A 21,464-nucleotide genomic window follows, 5' to 3' on the forward strand; every position below is an offset into this window, starting at 1 on the left:
TGAAGAAAAATATATATCAATGTTTTCCAATAAAATACAGTGACTACCTGATGTGGCTCCTCCCCTCTTGTCTCTGTTTCTGAGCCTGCTCCCTGCGTGAGCCCTGCAGCCCGGCGCTGAGAGAGCCTTTCCTGCATGCTCGCCCCGGAGCCTTGTCCTGGTCATGGCAGCCAAGAGGGGACCTCTGAGCTGAACTTGTGATCCCAGCCAGATTTCATGGTCCCTGAGGACAAGATGCTGATCTGGCCATGCAGCCCGTCAGCCTTGGGGCCGGGGGTGGGGTGGGGGGGAGCACAGAAGCTCAGAGACCAGCGTGTCTGTCACATGAATGAGTGCGCCACGAGGACTGGCTGGTCCAGGGCCACGAGAGCAGCCCACTGAGCTGAGACCTGAAGGCTGAGCACTCACACAGTGGGAGGGAGGGGTGTCATCCAGAGGAAAAGCAAGAAGGCAGACCCTAGGGGTGAGACCCGGGTCAGGGACTCTCCGGGTGCTCTGGGGAAGGGGTGACATTCACTGAATGAGTCAATGTCAGTCAAGCGCCCTGCAAGCCCTGGGGACCTGAGCTCACAGAGCTTTAGTGAACTCCCCGGAGAGGGCACGGAGAGGGCACGGGACGGGACGGGGGAGATTTGAGACAAAAAACCCAAAACATTTGCAAACTACAGAAAGTCCCCTCTCTACCACAAGTGGGGATGTGAAGAAGAAAGGCCTGGGGGCCAGTGGTTCTGTAGGGACGGCATAGAATCCTTGGGGGCTTTTCCCAAAATAGAGCCCCGCCCCCAACTGCAAATCCCATCCCCTCGCCCGTTCAGGGGTGCAGGGAATGATGGACGCTGACTAACTTGTGACCTCACACGCGACCACAGCGGCTGGGCTGGTGGAAGCAGAGCCCGAATCCAGTGGAATAAAAAAAAAAAAAAAAAAAAACCTTGCTTTCACCGTGGGGTACAGCAAGCACTGTTCGGTCTTTACTGGAGGCTCCCACGCCGCGGGCGCACCTCTCAGCCTCCATGCCAGTGAGTCCTGCAAGCAACCATCTGGGCTGGACGCTGTGAATGCACACTAGGAAACTGAGGCCCAGAAGAGTGAAGAGACTACTCCAGGGTTATTGAGGCAAACCTCAAAAGTGGCAGGGCTGGAATTTGAACCAGAGCTGACCCCAAGCAGTCCACACTCAGCTTCCCGCCCTTAGACTTTTAAAACTGACTTCAGGGGCGCCTGGGTGGGTGGCTCAGTCGTTAAGTGCCTGCCTTCGGCTCAGGTCATGATCCCAGGGTGCTGGGATCGAGCCCCCGCATCGGGCTCCCTGCTCAGCGGGGAAGCCTGCTTCTCCCTCTCCCACTCCCCCTGCTTGTGTTCCCTCTCATTGTGTCCCTGTCTGTCAAATAAATGAATAGAATCTTTAAAAAATAAATGAATAAATAAATAAATAATAAATAAAACTGACTTCAGGCAGGCCAGAGCCAGAGCCTAAGCCAGTGGGAGGGGTAGGCTGAGTCTGGGGCCACAGTGGTCAGGTCTAAGATGGGAGTTGCCCTCTGAGCTGCCAGGACCCCTGTGGAAAATTCTAGTCTCGTGGTTGAGAGATAGACAAGTTCTGGTGACCCACAGAACTGGGCTCTGAGCCCCACGTGAGCACTCGCTCTGGTGAGTCTGTGCGCTCCCTAACCCTCAAGGTCTACCTCTGCCACCCCCTCCTTGATGACCTTGGGGCGGTGATTTCATTTCTCTGGGCCTCAGTTTACAGGTCTGCAAGATGGAGATGAATAATGACCCTATAGGAGGAAGATCATAAAAATATCCACTTCAGAGGGTTGTGCCAACCACTTTCCAGACCTGTCTCATTCGGTTGCCATGCAGGCCATGGAGGGTGTGCATAGGCATGAAATAAGTATCGAGATCTGACAGTAAAGAACTGGGGGCCCCGGGCAGGTAAAGACTCTTGTACCACACTTCCTGGCAGTGGCTGAGCTGGGTCTCAAAACCCCAGATAGTTCGGATCCCAAACGCCCCACGCTGCCTGCGTGACTCTAGCTCCTATCATTAGTTTCCCCCCTTGGGCCCTATGTTTTGAAAGACTTTTACTCCTGGACAGGCTGCCTTATTAAATAATCATGACTTCTCTTTCCCATGCTTTATTAATCAAAGACACATAGACGGCACTCGGAGCTTCTAATGGACGTGGGGCAGGTCCTGAGGGAGTGGACTCCAGCCCAGAGCGGGATGCTGAGAGTGGGGATCATTTCCAGTTCCAGCTCTCGGGTCACTGGACCAGCTCACACTTGTCCTTAGCGGGCGACTAGCCGAGGGACACAGCGGGAGGTGCCCTACCCAGGGCCCCCTCCCTTCCCCCGCCCCAGGGTAGTGGCCGCTGGGACCACTTCTAAATGTCACTCCTCGTGTGACCAGCAGGTGGGGCAGTGACTACAGAAGGCCCCAGAGAGCTGCCACTCCTGGGGACCTGCCAGTGTGTGTGTGTGTGTGTGTGTGTGAGTGTGTGTGTGTGTGTGTGTGTGTGTGCATGCGCTTGAGTCCCATCTGTGGGCTGGGCCCAGTTCTAGGAAGTCCAAAATGAATAAAACAAAGTGATAAATGCACAAAGTCTCCTTCGCTTCCTGACGCCCACTCCATGCTAGGCAGACCCCTCGGCTATGCTCTCAGCACATATCCCAGCTCGCAAATTTGTATTTTTTTTCTGCTTATTGGAATACTTAGTTCTGTGATTATTAAGTTGTCATCCAACTGGAATGTGAGTGAGAGAGGGCCAAGGCCATGTCAGTCCCTGCTGTATGGCCAGCAGGTACAGAACAGCCTTGGGCCCCCGGGGCAGATTCCAGGGAATTGTTGAGTTAATGAATGAGTAAGAGGCTAGGAGGCCAGAGTCAGATCCGGGAGCACGGTTCCTGGGCTCACCTTCTTCCAATCCTCGGTCCCGCCCAGCCATCCCCCCTCCAGGAAGCCCTCCCTGATGTCCCCTCAGATTGCACCCCACCCCACCCCATCTCGCAGCTCTGCCCACTCTGGACTCGGAGCCCCAGGAGAGCAGGGCCAGGGCTGTCTCTGTCACCGCCATGTCCCCCGCATCAGTCTCAATAAGAACCTGTTGAGTGAATGAGCAAATGTCTGTGCCGGGTCAGGCTGCAGGGAGGACCGTCATGGTGCCCAAAAGTGCCCCAAGTGCCTGAGATAGGTGCGAATAAGTCTGCAGGGAGAAGGAATAGGGGCGCCTGGCTGACTCCGTCTTGATCTCGAGGTTGTGAGTTCGAGCCCCATGCTGGGTGTAGAGATGACCTAAAATTAAATCTTTAAAGAAAAAAAGAAGAAGAAACAGTTTAAGCAGAACCTGAAGGGCCACGGTGCTTGTATCGAACGGAGAAGGGAAAACGCTGTTTCAGGAAGGGTGAGCTCAATCAGCAAAGAGGTGGAAGCCAGACAGGTTACGCACAGGCTCTGGGAGAATCCTCGGTTGTCTGGATGGGGCTGAACAGGGAGCGAGGGAGGTGGCCCTCGGCCTCCAGGCGGTGGGGGCCCTCGGAGTTTGGCAATCAGGGGAGCGACCGCTCAGAGAGGACTCCAGAAGCTAGCGGAGAGGACACACGGCCGCTCAGGGGGTCGGGACACCAGCTAGGAGATGAGTTTCCAAATCCTCCCTGAGGGGCTGCGTGTAGATAGATGGGGCGGGAAATGCTTGCGAACCCCCGAGCTGGAAGACCGCGTACACAACCAGGCCAGAGGCGGTGGGAGGTCTGCGACTATACAGGCGGATGCCGAGGCCGGATGGATTCTTGAGATATTAGGCCTGGCGGGTAAAAGCCAGCAGAAAACCAGCTTCCACGCTGAATCCTCACTTCCCCGTAATCCAAATCTGAAAAACGGGGATAATAATAGCACCCACCTGAGGCTTGGATGCTGTGGGTTCGAATGCCCAGCCCTGTGCTACCTTCATTTAGTGAGCCCTGAGAGGCCAGAGACAGACTGACCCACTTTCTGGGCCGGCACAAAGAGTGGAGGCGAGCGCCCCCTAGGGGTCTTGCCTGGACAGGCAGGCAGTCCCCCCTTCCCCCCCTCCCCCCCCCCCCCCCCCCCCGTTCTCTGGCCTCCCGCCCCAAATGGCCCTCTGGGGCCCCTCCACCTACCCCATCCTTTCCCCACCACCCTCCGAGGGGGCCCTCTGGGTCAGTCCCCACCGAAGCTGGGCCAGGTTTGGTGACAAAGGCCGGACTCCACCTATGTTTCTTGCCCTGTTTGGGTTTTTCTACAGGTCAATCTTTTTCATTACCAAATTCAACCAGTATGTCACTGGCAAGACTCATAAAAGTTTCTAAACACCCTCAAATTTTTTTTAGTGTTACTTTTTTTTTATTGTGGCAAAATACCCATAACATAGAATTAACCATTTGAACATGAACAATTCAGAGACACTTAGTACATTCACGATGTTATGCAACCCTCAGCACTATCGGGTTCCAAAACATTTGCATCACCCCAAAAGGAAACCCATACCCAATAAACCAGCATCCTGACCAATTTTTAACTCTCCCAGACACCCCCTTGTTCTGTAACGTGATTTGAATCATAGCAGTCCAAAGACCAGTGGAACAAAATGTTGCTTTTTTTCAGCCCACATTTGCGCAGCTAGCCACAGACAACAGCAACTGACAGGATTGCAGTAACAGTAACATGTTTGTGGTTTTTATTCTAGGCAGGGCCTGTGCTCGGCTGCTTATCAAGAGGGAATCAGTTAATCCTCCGCACCACCCTGTAAACTGAATTCTAGATTATGATCGCCCTTCGGCACCAAAGGAAGCCAAGGCACAGAGAGGCAAAGCCACTGGCCAAACAAGGGAGTTGGCTTCTGGAGACAGAAAGGTCAGCTTCCCCCTCAGACCGTGCTTCCTCCTCGCTGTGTGACCTAGGACTGGCGATTACCCTCTCTGGACCTTGATTTCCAGCTTCTGTGGAAAGGCTCCAAGGACAGCAGGGCCCAAGACTCAACTGATGTGAGGTGCCGTTATCTCTCCAGAGGCCCATGCCTCCCTACTGGTCCTTTCCCCAGGTTCACATTTACGCTTTTAACCCCGGATCAAGTGCTTCCAACCCTGGAGCAACCGCATAAGGGGAACTGGGGGGGGGCGGTTAGGGAGAAAAGGGCTTTCCAGTTTACCCTAAACACCACTTCCTCTCCTGCCAGTCAGCTCCGTCCCAAGCACCCTTGATCTTGGGTCTCTCTTGAGGGCAGGAGAAGCCCGAAGGCTGGAAATCACCCCAGCGGAGTCCAGGGCAGGGCAGGGACCGGTCTGTTATCTCCAACACCTGCCAAGTCAGGGCCCCCTCGCTGTTGAACGAATGAATGAACTTGTTGCGACGGCTTGGAGGACACAGGATGTGAGGGCGGGCTTTGTATATGAGCCACAGCTTCTCATCCAGGGACAGGCTGTGTCCCCCAGGGTGGGTGGAGGGGTCCCTGGGATCCATAACTCCCATGCCTTTGTCCTCCGGTCACCCCACACACCCCACCCCGGGCCCCCACGGTCCACATCTTGCAGCCCACCAAGCCATGCGGATTCCCAGGCACGCGTCCAGCAAGGCTACTTACAATGCAGCAGTCTCTCCTTCCTCCGGCCTCCCCCCTTGGGGGGACGGGGGCTTCCAAGTCTGATGGGAAATCAGGAGTGAGGGGAGGCCGGGAGCTGGTCCAAGAATCCCTGGCTCCCAGGAGGCAGGGAGGGGCTGGCTTTTGGAGTGGCCTGGGAGAAGGCCAGGTTGTCCCCTGGGGGAGCTTGGGGTGGGCAGCAAGGCACCCTGAATGGATGAGGGTCAGAGCCAGAACCCGAACCAGAGCTGACATGAGCGCACAGAAGCTTCTGGGAAAGTTTTCTCCCTTCTAAATATTTAGACAGCGAGATGGATGGGCAAGCGAGGGCCAGACTGGGCCGGCCGGGCCCCTGGTTATTTTGAGAGAAGTGTTCTTTTTGTGCTCCGGGATAAACGTTCCCTGTCTCCCTCCTTCTCTCCCAGAGCCTGTCGGGGCCACCCTGGAGGAGGAGAAACAGGGAAATAGCAGCTGATCGCCCCCCCACCCCCGCATTCAGGGGGGTCAAGATTCCAGCAGGCAAGGACTCCAGGGTCTCATCTCTGCTCGTCCACCCGGCAGCCGTGCCCCTGAGCCTCAGGCTTCTGCTCCCAGAAGACCGGGCAGGAGATCATGGGCAGCAGATGTCAGCAGAGGGAGCAGGCGGCTGCGGACCCCATTTTGGATGACGTTCCCACGGTACTGCCAGCTCGCTGCGCCCGGGACATGGGTGCCCCCTGCTCCTCGCCCCAGGCTGACAAAGGTACCCAGTTCCCCTCCTTCCCCCCGAGAGCAGCGGGAGCCCTCGAGTCCTTCCTCCCGGAGGCGGGCCGGGAGAGGGGTGTCTGCGAGTCGCGGTGGGTAGGCCTGGGGCCCAGGCAGCAGAACCAGAGCCTGAGCCTCTGGAAGACAGCCTTGCGGAAAAGGATGAAGACCCAGGGGTCCAGGATGGGGTTGAAGGCGTTGAATCGGAAGGCAAGGAGGTCCCCCATCTCACTGCTGTCCGGGGCGATGGCCTGCGTGAAGCCTCGGATCTGGGGGCAGGGCGGGGGCGTCAGGAAGCACCCAGGAATCCTCTGACCCCCACCGCACACCCACCCCACCCTCGCTCCCCTCCTTCCACGCGCTTACTGGCAGGAATGAGGGAGGGGTGCCCTTCAGCAGGGGCAGGAAATAAGATGAAAAGTAAGTGAGAGATGCATCCGGGGAGCAGAGGGAAAGAAAGCCCCCGGAAACCACTAGCCTAGAGGGACAGAGCGGAGGTCATGCGGGTGAGTCCTGGGGCTATGGCTGTGTCTCTCCACGTTGCCAGCCTGTGAGTCATCCGTAATCCCCCCAAAGCTTTGACGACCAGCCCTTGCATTTACAGAAAGAGAGTCCGAGGCCCAGAGTACAGGGCGGGGGTGGGGGGTGGCAATGACTTGGGGGGGGCAATGACTAGCTCTGCCCGAAAGGGGCAAGGCCCGGAGAGTCCCTGACAGAGGTTGGGGTGGGGGGGGGGTGCTGGGGCTGGAGGTGGGGAAATCGGACTCTGGAATCAGACAAGCCTGAGGTCCAGACCTGGCTCTGTGTGACTGTAGACAAGCCACATCGCCCTCCATCTGTAAAAATAGGGACCAGACAGGAACTTGGGTCCATTCCTTGCTAAGTGCTTGTGGAATGGGTGCCTAAGGTCATTTGAAGATGATCTGAGAGAGAATTTGTAAACCACAGACACAGAACAAGGGCTCTAGGACTGGTGGATCTTATTACCATTACAGCGGTGCGGGAAGGTTGGGGTGTGTTTGGGGGGGCTGCCGGAGATACGAAAGGGGGGGAGCCAAGGGCTCAGGAGGAGTCCAATGGAGCAGAAGCAAATGGGGAGAGACCTCTCCAGAAAGTTGGGAGTTGTCGGACTGCGCCCAAAGCCTCTGACCTCTTGGGGCTTCAGTGCCCCCGCCCCGGTCTGGGAACTAGGCACCCCCGCTGGAGGATGGAGCTGGGTGCTGCCCTCCCCCCCTTCCCCACCCCCGCCCCCCCCCGGCCCCGCCCCAACTGCAGAGGGGACTCACCGTGAGGGGCAGGGAACACACGGCCATGATGCCCGTCATGAGGGCCAGCAGAATGAGGTGGTCCACCTCGTCCTCCCCTGCCCGGGGGCCGGGGACCAGGGAGCCCTGGTGGCGCCTCTGCTGGCGGTACATGCGGCAGAGGCTCAGGGTGACCGAGCTGTTGCATAGGATGGTGGCGGCCACCAGCAGGGCCACAAGGCTGGCGTAAGCCAGCGAGAAGGCGCAGCCGCCCAGCTCCGCCGAGCGCATGCGGATGAAGCACCAGCTGCCGGGGCAGTACTGCTGGTGTTGGCCCAGGCCCAGCAGGGGCAGCGAGCAGAAGACGGTGCAGAAGGTGTAGACGGCGGGCAGGGCCAGGCGGGCGCAGCGCGGCCCGTCCAGCTGAGCGTAGAGGTAGGGGTGGCTGAGCGCCAGGCAGCGCTCCACGGCCATGGCGGAGAGGATGAGCGTGGAGGCCAGGCCAAAGAAAGTCATGGCGAAGGCGAAGGCATCGCACAAAGCCGGGCGGCCCCAGGCCAGGCCCAGCAGCGAGCTGTTGCGGGCGTAGGCCACGAACACGGCCGGGCTCAGGAAGCAAGTGCCCAGCAGGTCGGTGACCGCCAGCCCGGTCACCAGCACGGTGAAGGCCGAGGGGCGTGAGCGCCGCCGTGCCCCCAGGATGCCCAGGGCCAGCCCGTTGCCCACCACGCCCGCCACGAACATCAGGGTGCTGGTGGCCGGGCCTACCGAGTCCCGCACGTAGGTGAGGTTCCTGCATGAGTCGGCCATCCCCCTCACCTCTGGTGCGGCCTGGACTAGAGCGGTCCCCGGGGAGGGGGGCGGGGGGGGAGCCGGGGGTGGGGGGGCCCTGAGGCCCACTCAGACGCCCACCGCCCTCCGCATGGGCCAGCCCCAGTTCTCCTGGTGCGTGTGGCTGGCTGTCCGTCTGTCTGCCCCTCTCCTCTCTCCCCCTCTCTCCTTCGTCCTGCCTTCTCCCTAGTTCTGTCCTTTCCGCCTACCCCTTGCCCACCCGGTCTCCCCCTCTGCCTCTCCCTCTCTCGCCCCAGCAGCCCTCTACCCTCTCCTCACCGCACCCCTGCCTTCTCTCTCAGTCCCCTCCTCTGTGCCCTGCTCTCGGCTCTGCTGGCTGTACCGGTCTCTGCGAGTCAGCTTCTCCTTCCTTCCCTCCCCGCTCCCTCCTCCCTCCTCCCTCCTCCCTCCTCCTCCTCCTCCCTCCTCCCTTCTCATCTAGACTGCTCGCCGGGGCTTTTTCATTTCCTCCTGCTGCCCCGCCTTCCCCCCCCCACCAGTTCCAAAGGGCACCCCCCCACTGCTCCCTCCCCCCTTCTCTGGCCCGCTCCCTCCAACTTCCCTGCCCAGTGCAGCCCAGTCTACCTCTGCCTCCCCTCCCTGCTTCCTCTCATGGTCCCATCCCTGAGCCACCTGCCGCTGACCCACCTACTGGTCTCTGCTCTTCTCCCTTCCCCAGCTCTCCCATTGGCCCCTTGTGGGGATCACTGAGTCATCGCACCCTGGAGCACACCAGGACAAGACCTGAGGGGCACAGCTGACCAGTCTGAGAGGCTGTCTGGGGGTGGCCTCTGGGATCTATTCTGGGCTCCAGGCCCCAGGGTTAGGACATTGACCAGGGATTGAGAAACGACCAGGAAATTCCTCCCCGATGTAATGTTTTTCAGGCACTACTGAGATTTCTGTTCCCTGGACACAATTCAGTCTTTCCAGAAGGCTGGAGAAGGAGGTGGCCAGGCTAGAGAAAGAATACCAGTCCCAGAGCCTGTCCTAGGGTGTAAGCCCGTCGACCCGGCCGAGTCTTGGGAAGAGGGATTCCAGGGAGGAGGGCCTTGGTGTCCAGCAGTCTGTCGGGGACAGGCCTTAGGACCTCCAAGAGCAACAAAGGGGAGTGCCCTCCCACCCTCTTGCTTCTCGCTCCAGCAATCCCAAGCCCCATGCCAAGCTCCAGAGACCTTGGCTTCCAGGAATAATATTTTGGCCACGAACAGCAGTTCAGGACTCAAGATCACTGTCACATCCATCTCTCCCACAGCTCCCCCAAACACATCTCCAGCCACCACCCTCGGGCCCGTGTGCTCAGCCCACATGTCCCAGCTGCCGACACAGCGGTCACAGCCCCGGGTCCCACCGAGTCAATGGCTTCCCATGCCGCCTCCCCACCCAGAAGGGCCAGAGCCCCTCTCAAACACCCCTTATTTTTGAGGGAGGCAGTTTAAATGGAGAGATTACAAACTCAGGGGCTCACTCATTTGACTCGAGTTCCTGTCCCCATTCCACCACCTCTTTGCAGCGTGATGACCTGGGTGGGAACGAGAAGCCGGTGTGCCTCAGTTTCCTCATCTGTACAATGGGGTGACCCCAGTTTCATGGGCCAGGTGGCCAACCATAGCCAGTGGCCCATGCCAGAGCCCTCTTTGTGCCAAGGAGCGCGCGTGCGCACATGTGTCAAGTCCGAGTCCAGGAGGGATGCTCCCGATCCCAAGGGCTGGACATTGGGTAGCTGCAGACTTCCCCTCTCTATAGCCAGGCCCCTCGGTGACCACAACTGCCTCACCCCTTTCCCCCTCTCCCTATCACCCATGCGCACAGCATCCCCAGCTTCCGGCCTCAGCTCCAGCCATACCGGGGGGCTCAGAGAGGTGCCTGGGTGCATGGGCCTCGGGCCTCCTGGCTCTGCGGTTCTCCCCACTGCCCTGTGCTCTGCAATCCCCAGGCAGACCAGAGGGAACTCAGGAAGTGATATCATATTAATGAGGGATGATGCCTGGCGGGCTTACGTCCTGTGGCAGCATCAGGGAAGTTGGGGGGCGGGGCGGGGTAGCTCGGGTTCCTGGAGCCTCCCTCCCCCTGGCTTCCTGTCCCCACCAGGGACCACTGAGCATTCAGGAAGTTCACTCTGCTCCCAGGCCCAGTGGGGCCTGGCCTCACACACCCTGCCCCCCTCCAGGCCTCAGTTTACCCACCTGTGCCACTGGGGGCCGGGAGCCCTTGCAACCCTGGCAGCCCGTTGTATGCTTCGGGGCAGGTGGGGGTGGCAGCGACTATAATGAGAGGTCCCTGGGGCTGGTGTCAGTGCTGGACCCCCTCCACTCACTTTGCGGGAACGCTGGCATCCTGCCAGCTGTGGCCACGCCCACAGCTGAAGCCACAAAGGGTTCCTCTTCTCTCAGGTGTCTTAGGGTGAGAGGTCACCCCAGCTGGGCTATGAGGGGGTGGCTTCCAGGGCTGGGGGGCGGGAACTGTGGGAAGGAACAGCTCGGGGAGGCGAGTCAGCCTCCCTCCCCTCCCACGGCTTGCGCAGGACTCAGGCATCCCCAGGAGGACCGTGGACAGGGGCAGAGGAGGGAGGACAGCCCGGAGAAAACCGGGAATGGCCAGCACCATACCAGGGGAGGGGGCGTGCAAGGGGCTGCCGCGGACACGTGAACTGCAGGCGTGGGTCTGTGTGATATTCCTGTGGAACTGAAGTGAGCATTTTTTTAAATTTATTTATTTATGGGGGAGAGCAGAGGGAGAAAGACAAGCAGACTCCCTGCTGAGTGCGGAGCCCCTCGTGGGGCTCAATCCCACGACTCCCTAGATCATGACCTGAGCCGAAACCAAGAGTCAGACGCCCCAACTGACTGAGCCACCCAGGCGCCCCCTACGGGAGCATCTTTTAACCTCCTCACCGCGAGTGTGTGTGCTTGTGTGCACCGTGGCAGTGAGTGGGCGTGATTTTCTTGACAGCCTGTTTGTACATCTGTGTCCCTTCGTGCACCTTGTTGTGGGTCTGTGCCTGTGTGTTTATTGTGGACCCCTGTGCTGCTTTACGGCTGTGTCTCCCTGCATGTGTGTGCGTGTGTGTGTGTGTGTGTGTGTGTGTGTGTGTGTGTGTTTGCTTGAGGAGGGGCTGCCTGGTACAGGGGGAAGAGAGTGGCTTTGGAAGCGCCCCTCCACCCCTCACCAGTCACTTGCTGTGTGACCCTGGAAAATGACTTCCCCTGGCTCAGCCTTGATGTTCTTCCTCACATGGCTGCCTTGCCCTTGTTGGGGTGTGGTGTGAAGATTAGAGACGAGGTTCCCCCTGCCTGCCTCCAGGAAGCCCTCAAACAGCTGCTGGCATTGTTATTATTCATTCAACAAACTGTCACCCACTTACTGGGGGCCAAGGGAGGGGGACGCAGCAGGCCTGGGGGGGTGCCATCCGATGGACACATGTTCCCAAGTGGCGGGGAAGGTCCTCCGCTGAGTCATCTGCAGCCCTGGGTCTCTCCCACACCTGCTTGCCCAGGCCTGCATCTGGACCTACCACCGAGCTAAGACCCTGCTTGCCCGGGGCCCGACCTTCTCCTGACTCCCTGGTGTCCTGGCCCTGCCCTGGGAAGAGGTTGGCCCCACACGCACGCGCACACACACGCATGCGTGTACGCACCCCACCAGCTGTTCACACCTGCCAAGCCTACCTGTCTACCTGTGCCCTCCCGCGGCTGCAAGAAGTTGCTGCGTGTCCATCCTGAACTGTCCCTCACTGGCAGGTGCCAACACTTTCAGACAGAGGCCATTTGTCTCTGCCCACCACCCTTTCCTGCACCCCAAATGGGCCCTTGCCTACCTACCAGTCTCCTCTTCTCGTCCCTGCTCCAGGGGGCTCTCCTCCTGCCATCCCTGCCCTGCCTTTGCCTGGGCCTGGGCCCCTCCCCTGGGATACCCCGTTCTGTTCTTCAAGCCCCCTGCAACACCTCCAGCCCCTCCTGAACCCTCATCCATTGGTGCCCACTCCAACCTCAAGCCCCAACTGGCCAGGTGATGTCACTTCGCTGTGCCTGGCTCCATGTCTATAAAATGGGGATAAACAGAGTCCTTTGGGGGGCCATCAGAGAATTAAGTGAGGTGGGGCTTCAGAAACGGGATTCCAATATGTGATAGTCATAGCTGTGGCTCGGGGCCACCCCTCCCCCAAATCCCCTCAGCAGAGCCAAGCACCGCTCAGAGCATGTGGGGTGCAAAGGGCAGACAGCCTGAGAGGGGCAGCCTGGGGCCCCTCAGGGTTTGGGGTGAAGTGGAAGGGGACTGCTAGCAGCAGGCACTTCCCCAGGCGGTCCCCTCTCTGCCTCTTGGCCTGGCTCTGACCCCAGGGCTGACCTCACAGCGAGGCTGGCCGGAAAGGGCAGAGCAGCGGGTAACCAGAAGCTGGTCCTACAGAGTCATACCCGCTAACAAGATTACCCAGGTTTGCATGCGTAGATGCCGCTCACCCAGGACATGCCCTGTCTAGCTCATCTGGCACCTGCCCACCACCCCCCGCCTTCCTCCCACACCTCCTCCCGGTAGACCTCCTTCCTACCCGCCCTCCCCTCCCCACACTGGGTCAGTCAGCCCCCTTGCTTCTCCTGACTTCCACCCCCAAGACCAGGAATGCGAAGGAGGAAGGATCCACACTACACAGCCCCAAGATTTCAGGGTTAAAAGGGTCCAAATCCCAACAGCCAAGCCTCAAGAAATCCTTACACTCCTGAAGTGCAGAGCTCTGGGTCCTAGCCGGACAAAGGAACAGGAGTCTAGCCAGGGTCGAAAGACTCCAGAATTCCAGCCCTATGAGGTCCTGCGATTCTAGAGTCCTCTGCATTCCAGGTTCTAACATGCAAGGATGCTGGGTCTGAGAAATTCCAGAATCCTCTGGCAACTTCCCTCCCAGCATCCCTCCTCCCCAGCCCCCCTCCCAGCAGCTCATCCTTGGCTCAGTCTGTCCCCGGTGTCCCCAGGGGTTCCCACAGACATGATGCAACTAGGCTGGAGCCGGCTGAGAGGGGTGAGAGGCAGGAGGGAGATGTAATTACAGCTCGTCCTGCCTCAACCCAACAGGAAGCTCAGAGCTGGGGCCCAGGGGACCCTAATCCAATGTGAATAATGGAGCACTCACCAGAAACACACATGGCCCGGTGAACCGGCTCCATCCAGATCCAGGGGTCCAGCCCCCGTTGCCCCAAGCTGGGGAGCACAGGTGTCAGGCGTGGGAGAAAAGAGGAAGTGGGGGTGAGGGGACGGGAGAGGGGTTTCTAACTCCGTGGCCCTCCAGCCATCCTGGTAAAATGATTGACCAAACCCACAGCTCACCCAATCTGCATCTCATTTTCTTTTAAGATTTTTTATGTGTTTATTTGAGAGAGAGAGAGAGCACAAGCAGGGGGAGCAGCAGGCAGAGGGAGAAGCAGGCTCCCCGCGGAGCAGGGAGCCCGACATGGGACTCGATCCCAGGACCCCGGGATCATGACCTGAGCTGAAGGCAGATGCCCAAGCGACTGAGCCACCCAGGCGCCCCCTGCGTCTCATTTTCAACAGACATTCAAGACATGACACGTTCCACTGGAAGAAGCCCCTGATAAATAATACCTGGCACTCAGCCTTCTTAAGCAGGAGACATTAGGGCATGGTGGAGACTTCGGTGAGCTGGAAAGCCCAGATCCCACCTCCCAGCCTAGGGTCACCCTGAGGGGTATACGGGTCTGAGGTCATCCGAACGTCCAATTTGGGAGAGGCTGGAAATAAGGACTTTTAATTGAAAGACTCCTATTTTTCAATTTGGCAACCAAGTCAAAAACATTTTTTAAACATTATGTAGGCCAAAAGTAGAGAACCCCAAATAAATGAATAAATAAAAGACAAAATAACATAAATAGAACTGCAGGCTATAAATGTCCTGTGGGCCACCCATGTGTGAAGTGGGAAGCACAGGGCAGGAACCAGAGCTGTTACAGTCACCCCTGTGTCCCCGGAACAAAGAAATAACTGTTGAAGGAAAGAATGGTACACATTAAATTGTCTCCTCTCCCTCTAGCCATGTTTCTCTCTCCTCCTGGTCCCCAAGTTTTATTACCACCCTGTCTCAGCTCAGATGTCCCCTCCTCCAGGAAGCCTTCCCTGATCCCTAAGCTGAGTCAAGTATACCCTCTGGGCTCCCCCACCCCAACCCTGCCCACTCTGGGTCATCATTATCTGGGGATAGGTCTGTCTCTCCCACTGGATTCTGAGCCCCAAGAAGGCAAGGCCAGGGCTGTCTCAATCACAACCATGTTCCCAGCTTCACCCAGCGCAGGGCTGGTCACAGAGCAGGTACCGGAGGAATGAATGAACAACAGAGATTAATGCTAAAGGACAGAGGTGAGGTAAGCTTGTGGCAGGGGGTGGAATCATCCAGGGGGTGAGGAAGGTGCAATGGGCACAGGGGCTCCTAAAACTCCACAACCCAAGAGAGGAGAGAGGCCAGCTCAGGGGTTCGGGGGTTCAGCACTGGAGGCCACAGTCTTCACCTCATCACCTCCTAGCTGTGTGACTTGGAGTAAGGGACCTCCTTTGGCTCAGTTTCCTCATCTGCAAAATGGATATTCTACAGTCAGCCAGCTGCCTTCTGGGGCTATTGGAATGATGAAATAAATTCAGGATCGTGGAGTGCTCAGTGGAGGTCAGAGCCCAGACTGCTCATTTCCTCCGGCACAAGCCTCTGCATCCACACACCACGCCCCACACACCCCGCACATCCTCACCCCCCAACACACTCCACACACACTCAGAAGGGATGAGAAGGGACACAGGTTCTCCCATGATGGCCCCAAGCTCTGGGCGTGCCTCAGTTTCCCCAAAAGCACAGGTGCCACCACAATCCCCACGTTTATTGGATCCATACTCTGGCAGGGGAGGGCAAGCGGTCGGGAAGACTCAGAGCAGGACGCAAAAGAGGCGCTTGTCGCGGAAGGGGTTCTCTGCGGCGGGTACCGGCGTCACCAGCGGGTCATCTTTGGCGTGCGTCTCGCAAAAGGCCAGGAGCTCGGCCGCCGCCTGCGACACCTGCGGGCGCCCGCGTGATGACCGTCCGCCGCCCGAGGCCCCGCCTCTTGCCCGGGCCCGCCCCCTTCTGACCACGCCCCCTGTCCGAGCCCCTCCCCCGGGTCCAGTCCAGTCCCGAAGGGAATCCTCCCTCGGGCTCCACCCCCAACAGCGCCGGGTCCAGACCCCAGCCCCGGAGCCCCCGCCTTCCTCCCCAGCCGCACCCCGCACCTTCATGCGGTCGATGTTCACCTCCAGCTTCAGCTGTTCCACCGTCTTGCGGGCCTCCGCGATCTTGGCCATGTTGTTGGACATGGCTGAGGGCGGGGAAGAGTTTAAAAGCCGGGCGGGAGTGGGGGGCCGAGAGGGTTGGGCTAGGGCAAGTCTGGGTCTCCAGGTAAGGGTGGCAGTGGTCGTGGGACCCGGCGACAGGGTTGCGGATGGAAGAGCGTACGAAGGGGGTGCCCAGAGGTGGAGGGAGGGACAGGAAAACAGAAAAAAGGAGGAACGAAGAGACGTATAGATGGGCGACCAAGAGGCAGGCCAAAGGGGGCGGACAGAGGAACAGGGAGGAGAGGGGCAAGGGGAGATGGTGGAGGGGTGCCTAGGGTGGGGGACCTAGAGGCAGGTGGAGGGAGGGACCAAAGAACAGGGCCACAGGTGCTGGGTCAGGATCCAGGTGTCCTCAGCCCCCGGGGATAGAGCAGGAGCCAGGAGGGGGGCCCTCCCCAGACCAATTAGCGGTGGCTCCGGGGAGAACAAGGAATTAAGATCGCGGCGGGAAAGGCGCAGAGGGGGCCTCATTAGGGCCTTGGCAGCAGCTGCCCCCTCCGGCCCCCTTGGGGAGCTCCCCCACCCCAGCCCTGGCCACCTCAAAGGCTCCTCTGCTCATTAGCAGCCAGAGAGAGGGCTGGGGGGGGGGCAGGGAACCCAGGCACAACTGGGAGAGGGGCAGAGAGGATGGAAGGACAAATGGAGGGGCAGAGGGGGTGACAAAGTGACAGAGGGAAAGACTGAGGCCCGGAAGAAATAAAGAGACTGGGGCGGGGGAGAGAGAGAGATGGAGGGATGAAGCAAGGCAAGGAGTAGAGGGAGGGGAGGGCAGAGAGAGGGACAGAGTGATCCAGGGGGGCAGAGGCACAGAGGGGACTAGGGACAGAGCGGGGACTGGGAAGGGGAGGAGGGTCCCGGAGGGATGGAGTGAGGGAGTGGGAAAGGAGAGAGAGAGGGACAAAGGAAGGGGCAGGGGGAGGCACAGCGGGCATAAAGGGACAGAGGAGAGAAGGGACAGGGGGACAGAGAGAGGGAGCCGTTGCAGGGGCTGGGGGAGACACAGGCGGATGGAGACGCAGAAGTAGAAAGTCATTCATTCACTCGTTCATTCATTCATTCATTCATTCATTCATTCATTCCCAGGCGGACAGACCGCGGCTGTGGGGCGGGGACCCGAGCCCCCTACCTGTTGCTGCTCCGGGCTGGGATGGCGGGCAGGTGCCGGAGGCTGGGAGACCGTGTCTGGGTCCCCCCCTCCCCCAGTCCCGCCCCGCCCCCTCCCCCGGGGCGCAGGCCCCGAGGGCCCGCCTCCTCCTGCTGCCCCCGCCGCCGGCCCCTGCGCCCTGGCCGCCTTGGGTCTGTCTCTGTGGGTGCCCTCTCTATGTCCGTCCCCTTCTTTGTCTTTCTGTTTCTGTGTCCCTTGTCCTCCCCCCTTTCTCTCTCGCAGTCTCCCCTCTCAGCCTCTGCCCCTGCCTCTGTCTCTGTCCCTCTGAAACCCGCACACACACGCACACACGCAGGACGTCTCTCCCGGCGTGCCCCACACCCTGCACTTACTCCACGGTCGCACAGATCTGTCCTGTGAGTCCCGCACAGCCTGTCGCTCCAGCACACGTGCTCTCCCCCCCGTCACACCTGCCCCCTGTTTCACCCCACCCCAGCCCCTCACACAGAGGTGCACACTACCTCACGACCGTCCGGCGCGCTGCACACACAGGGTCCTACGGTGCCGCGGTCGCGGGACCCTTCAAAATGCCACACCCGGTCCCTCACAATCTCTCAGAGGGTGGCACATCATCGCCAATGCCACCTCGCACAAGCACAGATGTCCTGTTGCAGAGTGTCCCGTGCGCAGAGTTTCACCCAGTGTCACACGCAATCTCTCAGGACGTCCCTCACACGCATTCACGTGCAGCTGAAACTTCTGTCTCGCCCCCGACAGCAACTTGACCCACACTTTGTCAGGGTCTCACGCAGTGACACGGAATTACTCACACGACGTCTCTGCTGAGCGCTGTCACACAACATTCCGTGGGGTCACACGTGCCGTGACCCCCACATACAGTCATGCTCGCCCTTGCACAGGCTCCCGGTGTCACACGCAGTCTTACACAGTCCCTCACAGACTGTCCCCCCCACACACAGTGTCATGCACACAAGCTCCTGCTGAGCCTCGCGCAGTCCACGTCGCACACAGCCGTCCCCGCCCCCACCCCGCAGTCTCTAGTGGCGCACGTGCTTACGGGCACAAGATCTCGCTCATCCTCTCATCTCCGAGTGCCCCGCACCGTGACACACGCCCTCACGCGCTGTCACTACACCGTGACAGTCTCTCACTATCCCACACGATCTGATCTGTGTCACACAGAGTCACACAGTTTCTCACAGTCCGTCAGTGGGGCTGACATATACTGTCACACTCACACGGTCCCTCTGTCACAACCATTCCCCGCGGGGCCTGTCACAACGCCTTCTCACGCCACCTGAGTGCGTCCCACTCATCCGGTCTCACCCTCTGTCACACATCGTCTGCCCGTGTGGCACACACAGCGCTGGGGTCCGCCCCATGTTGCACACTGTGCCACACAATCTCTCGCTCTCACATAGTCTCTTGATGTCACAGCCAGTCCCCCGAATAGTGTCTCAGGCACACCCAACCTCACGGGGTCCCACGCAGTCACCTGCATGTCATCTCTCTCATCCCACAACACAGTCGCACACAACCTCTCGGTGTAACACATGGTTTCACAGTCACACCGTGTGTCTGGTGGTCACAAAATCTCACAGCCACACACCAACCTCTGGCGTCACGCGCGATCTCACGGTAGTACACACTCACACAGCCTGTTGGCGTCACACGCCATTCGCCGGTGTCACCCAGGGGCAGCCACGGTGTCTCTCCCGCCCTCGGCACGCCCCTGCGGGCGCCCACACTCAACCCTCGGGCCTCTCGCGACGGCCCACTGATGGCCACACGGGGGCGCCCGCGGCCCGCCGACGCCGAAGCCGTAGGCGGAGGTGGAAATTGGGAGGGCAAGGCGTCCGGGTGGGTGGGTGGGCGGGCGGGGGATGCAGACCCGGGAGGGAGACCCGAACACAGAAGGTGGAGGGGGCTGGAAGCCAGAGGGAGAGAACTGAAGATGGACTGGGACAAGAGAAATTCAAAGAGGCGGGGAGAGAGATGCAGAGAGAGGCAGAGTGGCAGAGAGAGAGGCAGAGAGAGAAATTTGGGGAGCTAGAGACCTAGGGACTAGGTGCAACAGAGACAGGCTGAGGACTGCAGAGACAGACAGAGATATGCAGGGTATAGGAGAGACACACAGACAGAAATGTAGAGAGTCAGAGACAGGGACCGAGAAACGCAGACACCCAGAGACGCAGAAGCGGACAGACAGACGAATTCGCACACCGAGCAGCCCACAGGGGACGGTGGCGGAGGCGGGACCTGCAGGGCGCGCCCCAGGGGCGTGGCCCGGGGCTGTCGAAGGGGCGCGGTTAGGAGCGGGGTTCCTAAGGGGCGCGTCCCGGGGCGGGACATTAGGGGCGTGGGCTGGCGGAGTCGTGCCCCAAGGGGGGGTGTTGGGGAGAGGTGGAGGTCCTGGAGGGAGCGTCTCCGCCCGTCAGCCCAACCCAATCCGGTTTTTACCGACTGGATGGGGAAGCGAGACCGGCCGGGAGGGGACCCCGGCCCAGGTGCCTGGTAGCGATTTCCTATATGAGGGCATCGGACCCTGACTCCCCCCGCCCCAACCCCACAGGAGCAACGGGGCCAGGTGGGGGAGGGGAACCGGGCTCACATCTGGAAAGCATCAGGCGCGCCGGACGTGCCAGGGCCCCGGGCCCGGCTGCGGAAGGGGGGAGGGGAGCTAGGGCGCCCTCGTCCTCCCCCTTAGCGGGGTCTGCCGGCGCCGGGGAGGGGCCTGGGCTTGCGCCGAGCCTCTGCGCCTCCCGCAGCTGGTTTCCATCAGTGGTCTTGGCCCGGGCCGCCCCCAAGGAGGAAACCCGGCTTAGAGTGGGGGAAGACAGGGTGACGACCCACTCTCCTATCCCCCCTCCCTGACGGCAGCCAGACGCTGGGGGGCGGGGGAGACGGACTGACCGACGCTGCTTGAACCGTACATAACCTCCAGTTCTCGCCAGAGCTGCAGACCTCCGCCGTCTTAACACCCGACGCATAACTTTAGTTTCCAGGTGTGCGATGCTGTCCTGTGCTGCAAAGGAATCGCCCCTAGGAGTCAGTGGTATTATTGTGCCCATTTTTTGGAGGGGGAAACTGAGACCTGGATTCGGCTTCAGTTCTGGGTTTAATTATTCAAGAAATGCGCAATGAACGCCAACAGTAACTCTAGGGTCGAATACCCCATCGCCTATTGTATATTCCCAGCTGGACGTCTGCTGCGTATCCCGCTCAACGCGTCCAACACTGAGCTCTGGATTCCACCCGCCAAACCCTCTCCTAATGCAGTCTCAACCATCTGATAGTAACTCTTTGGGGTCATTCTTGATTTCCCTCCCTCTCTCTCATCTCACAACTGATCTTAGTAACAAATACCATTAACTCCGGCTTCCGGCTGTCCCCAGTGTGCAGTCACTTCTCACCTCCTCTGCCGCCCACACTCCGGTCCAGCCACCATTCCTCACTGGCTTCCCTCATCCTGGTCCCCAGAGAGCAGCCAGAAGGGACCCTGTTTGAGACGAAGTCCCCAGATAATAGCAAATGTTAGCAAGGAGGTGGCGAAATTGGAACCCTCACACACTGGTGGTGGGAAGTAAAATGTTCCAGCCACCATAGATCACAGTATGGCAGTTCTTCAAAAGGTTAAGGTCACCATATGACCCAGCAATTCCACTCCTAGGTATCTTCCTAAAAAAAACCCGAAAACACCCATCCACACAAAAACTTGTACATGAACGTTCATAGCAGCATGATTCATAATAGCCCCCAAGGGGAAAGGACCCAAATATCAACTGACGAACGGAAAAACTAAATGTGGTCTGTCCAGACCATGGGATAGCATTTGTCAATAGAAAGAACCCAAGTATTGCCACGTGCTGCCATGGACTGAACTTTGAAAACATCAGGCTGAGTGGAAGAAGTCGGTCCCAAAAGGCCACATGTTGCATAATTCCACTGACATGAAATGTCCAGAATAGGCCAATATATAGGGACAGAGAATGAATCAGACTAGTGGTTTCCGGGGGCGGGGCACCGTGGAGGATGACAGCTAAGGGTGCAAAATTTCGTATTGGGATGCAAATATTCTTTTTTTTAAAGATTTTTATTTATTTATTTGTCAGAGAGAGGGAGAGAGAGAGAGAGAGCACAAGCAGGGGGAGCAGTAGAGGCAGAGGGAGAAGCAGGCTCCTCACTGAGCAGGGAGCCCGATGCGGGGCTCGATCCCAGGACCCTGGGATCATGACCTGAGCCGAAGGCAGACGCTTAACGACTGAGCCCCCCAGGCGCTCTGGGATGCAAATATTCTTAAACTGATTACGGCGATAGTGGCCCAACTCTGTGAATATATGAAACACCACTGAACTCTGTACTTATGGGGTGAATTTTATGGTAGGTGAATTATATGTCAATAGAGATATAATAGAGATATAGAGATAGAATAGAGATAGAATATCTTTCACCTCCCTTCCTCCCCCCCAAAAAACCCAAGTCCCTCTTGTGCTCAGAATCCTCCCATGGCTCCCACCTCCCTCAAAGTAAAAACCAAAATCGTCCTTGAGGCCCATGATGCCCC

General features: G+C 59.0%; 2 protein-coding genes across 3 annotated transcripts; both read right to left on the reverse strand.

Annotated features, from left to right (window-relative positions):
- Positions 1-4,356: 4,356 nt before the first annotated feature.
- PTGIR (prostaglandin I2 receptor) lies at positions 4,357-8,418 on the reverse strand. Its single transcript, XM_028087827.2, has 2 exons — positions 7,627-8,418; positions 4,357-6,609 (listed from the first exon to the last, which is right to left on the reverse strand). Exons 1-2 carry the CDS (start codon positions 8,392-8,394, stop codon positions 6,223-6,225), a joined length of 1,155 nt encoding a protein of 384 aa, XP_027943628.2. The 5' UTR covers positions 8,395-8,418; the 3' UTR covers positions 4,357-6,222.
- A 6,915-nt stretch (positions 8,419-15,333) lies between these two features.
- GNG8 (G protein subunit gamma 8) lies at positions 15,334-16,398 on the reverse strand. 2 transcript variants are annotated; one of them, XM_088027184.1, is made up of 3 exons: positions 16,133-16,398; positions 15,673-15,760; positions 15,334-15,462 (listed from the first exon to the last, which is right to left on the reverse strand). In XM_088027184.1, the coding sequence occupies exons 1-3, from the start codon at positions 16,243-16,245 to the stop codon at positions 15,334-15,336; spliced, it is 330 nt and encodes a 109-aa protein (XP_087883310.1). In that variant the 5' UTR covers positions 16,246-16,398. The 2 variants fall into 2 exon arrangements, with proteins under 2 accessions (XP_087883310.1, XP_027943644.1); XM_028087843.1 differs by lacking the exon at positions 16,133-16,398 and having other exon boundaries at positions 15,673-15,756.
- Positions 16,399-21,464: the final 5,066 nt, after the last annotated feature.

Source organism: Eumetopias jubatus, unplaced genomic scaffold (assembly GCF_037043125.1).
Source record: "Eumetopias jubatus isolate StellerSeaLion01/CBP00866 unplaced genomic scaffold, mEumJub1_p1.0 scaffold_10, whole genome shotgun sequence".
NCBI lineage: Eukaryota > Metazoa > Chordata > Mammalia > Carnivora > Otariidae > Eumetopias > Eumetopias jubatus.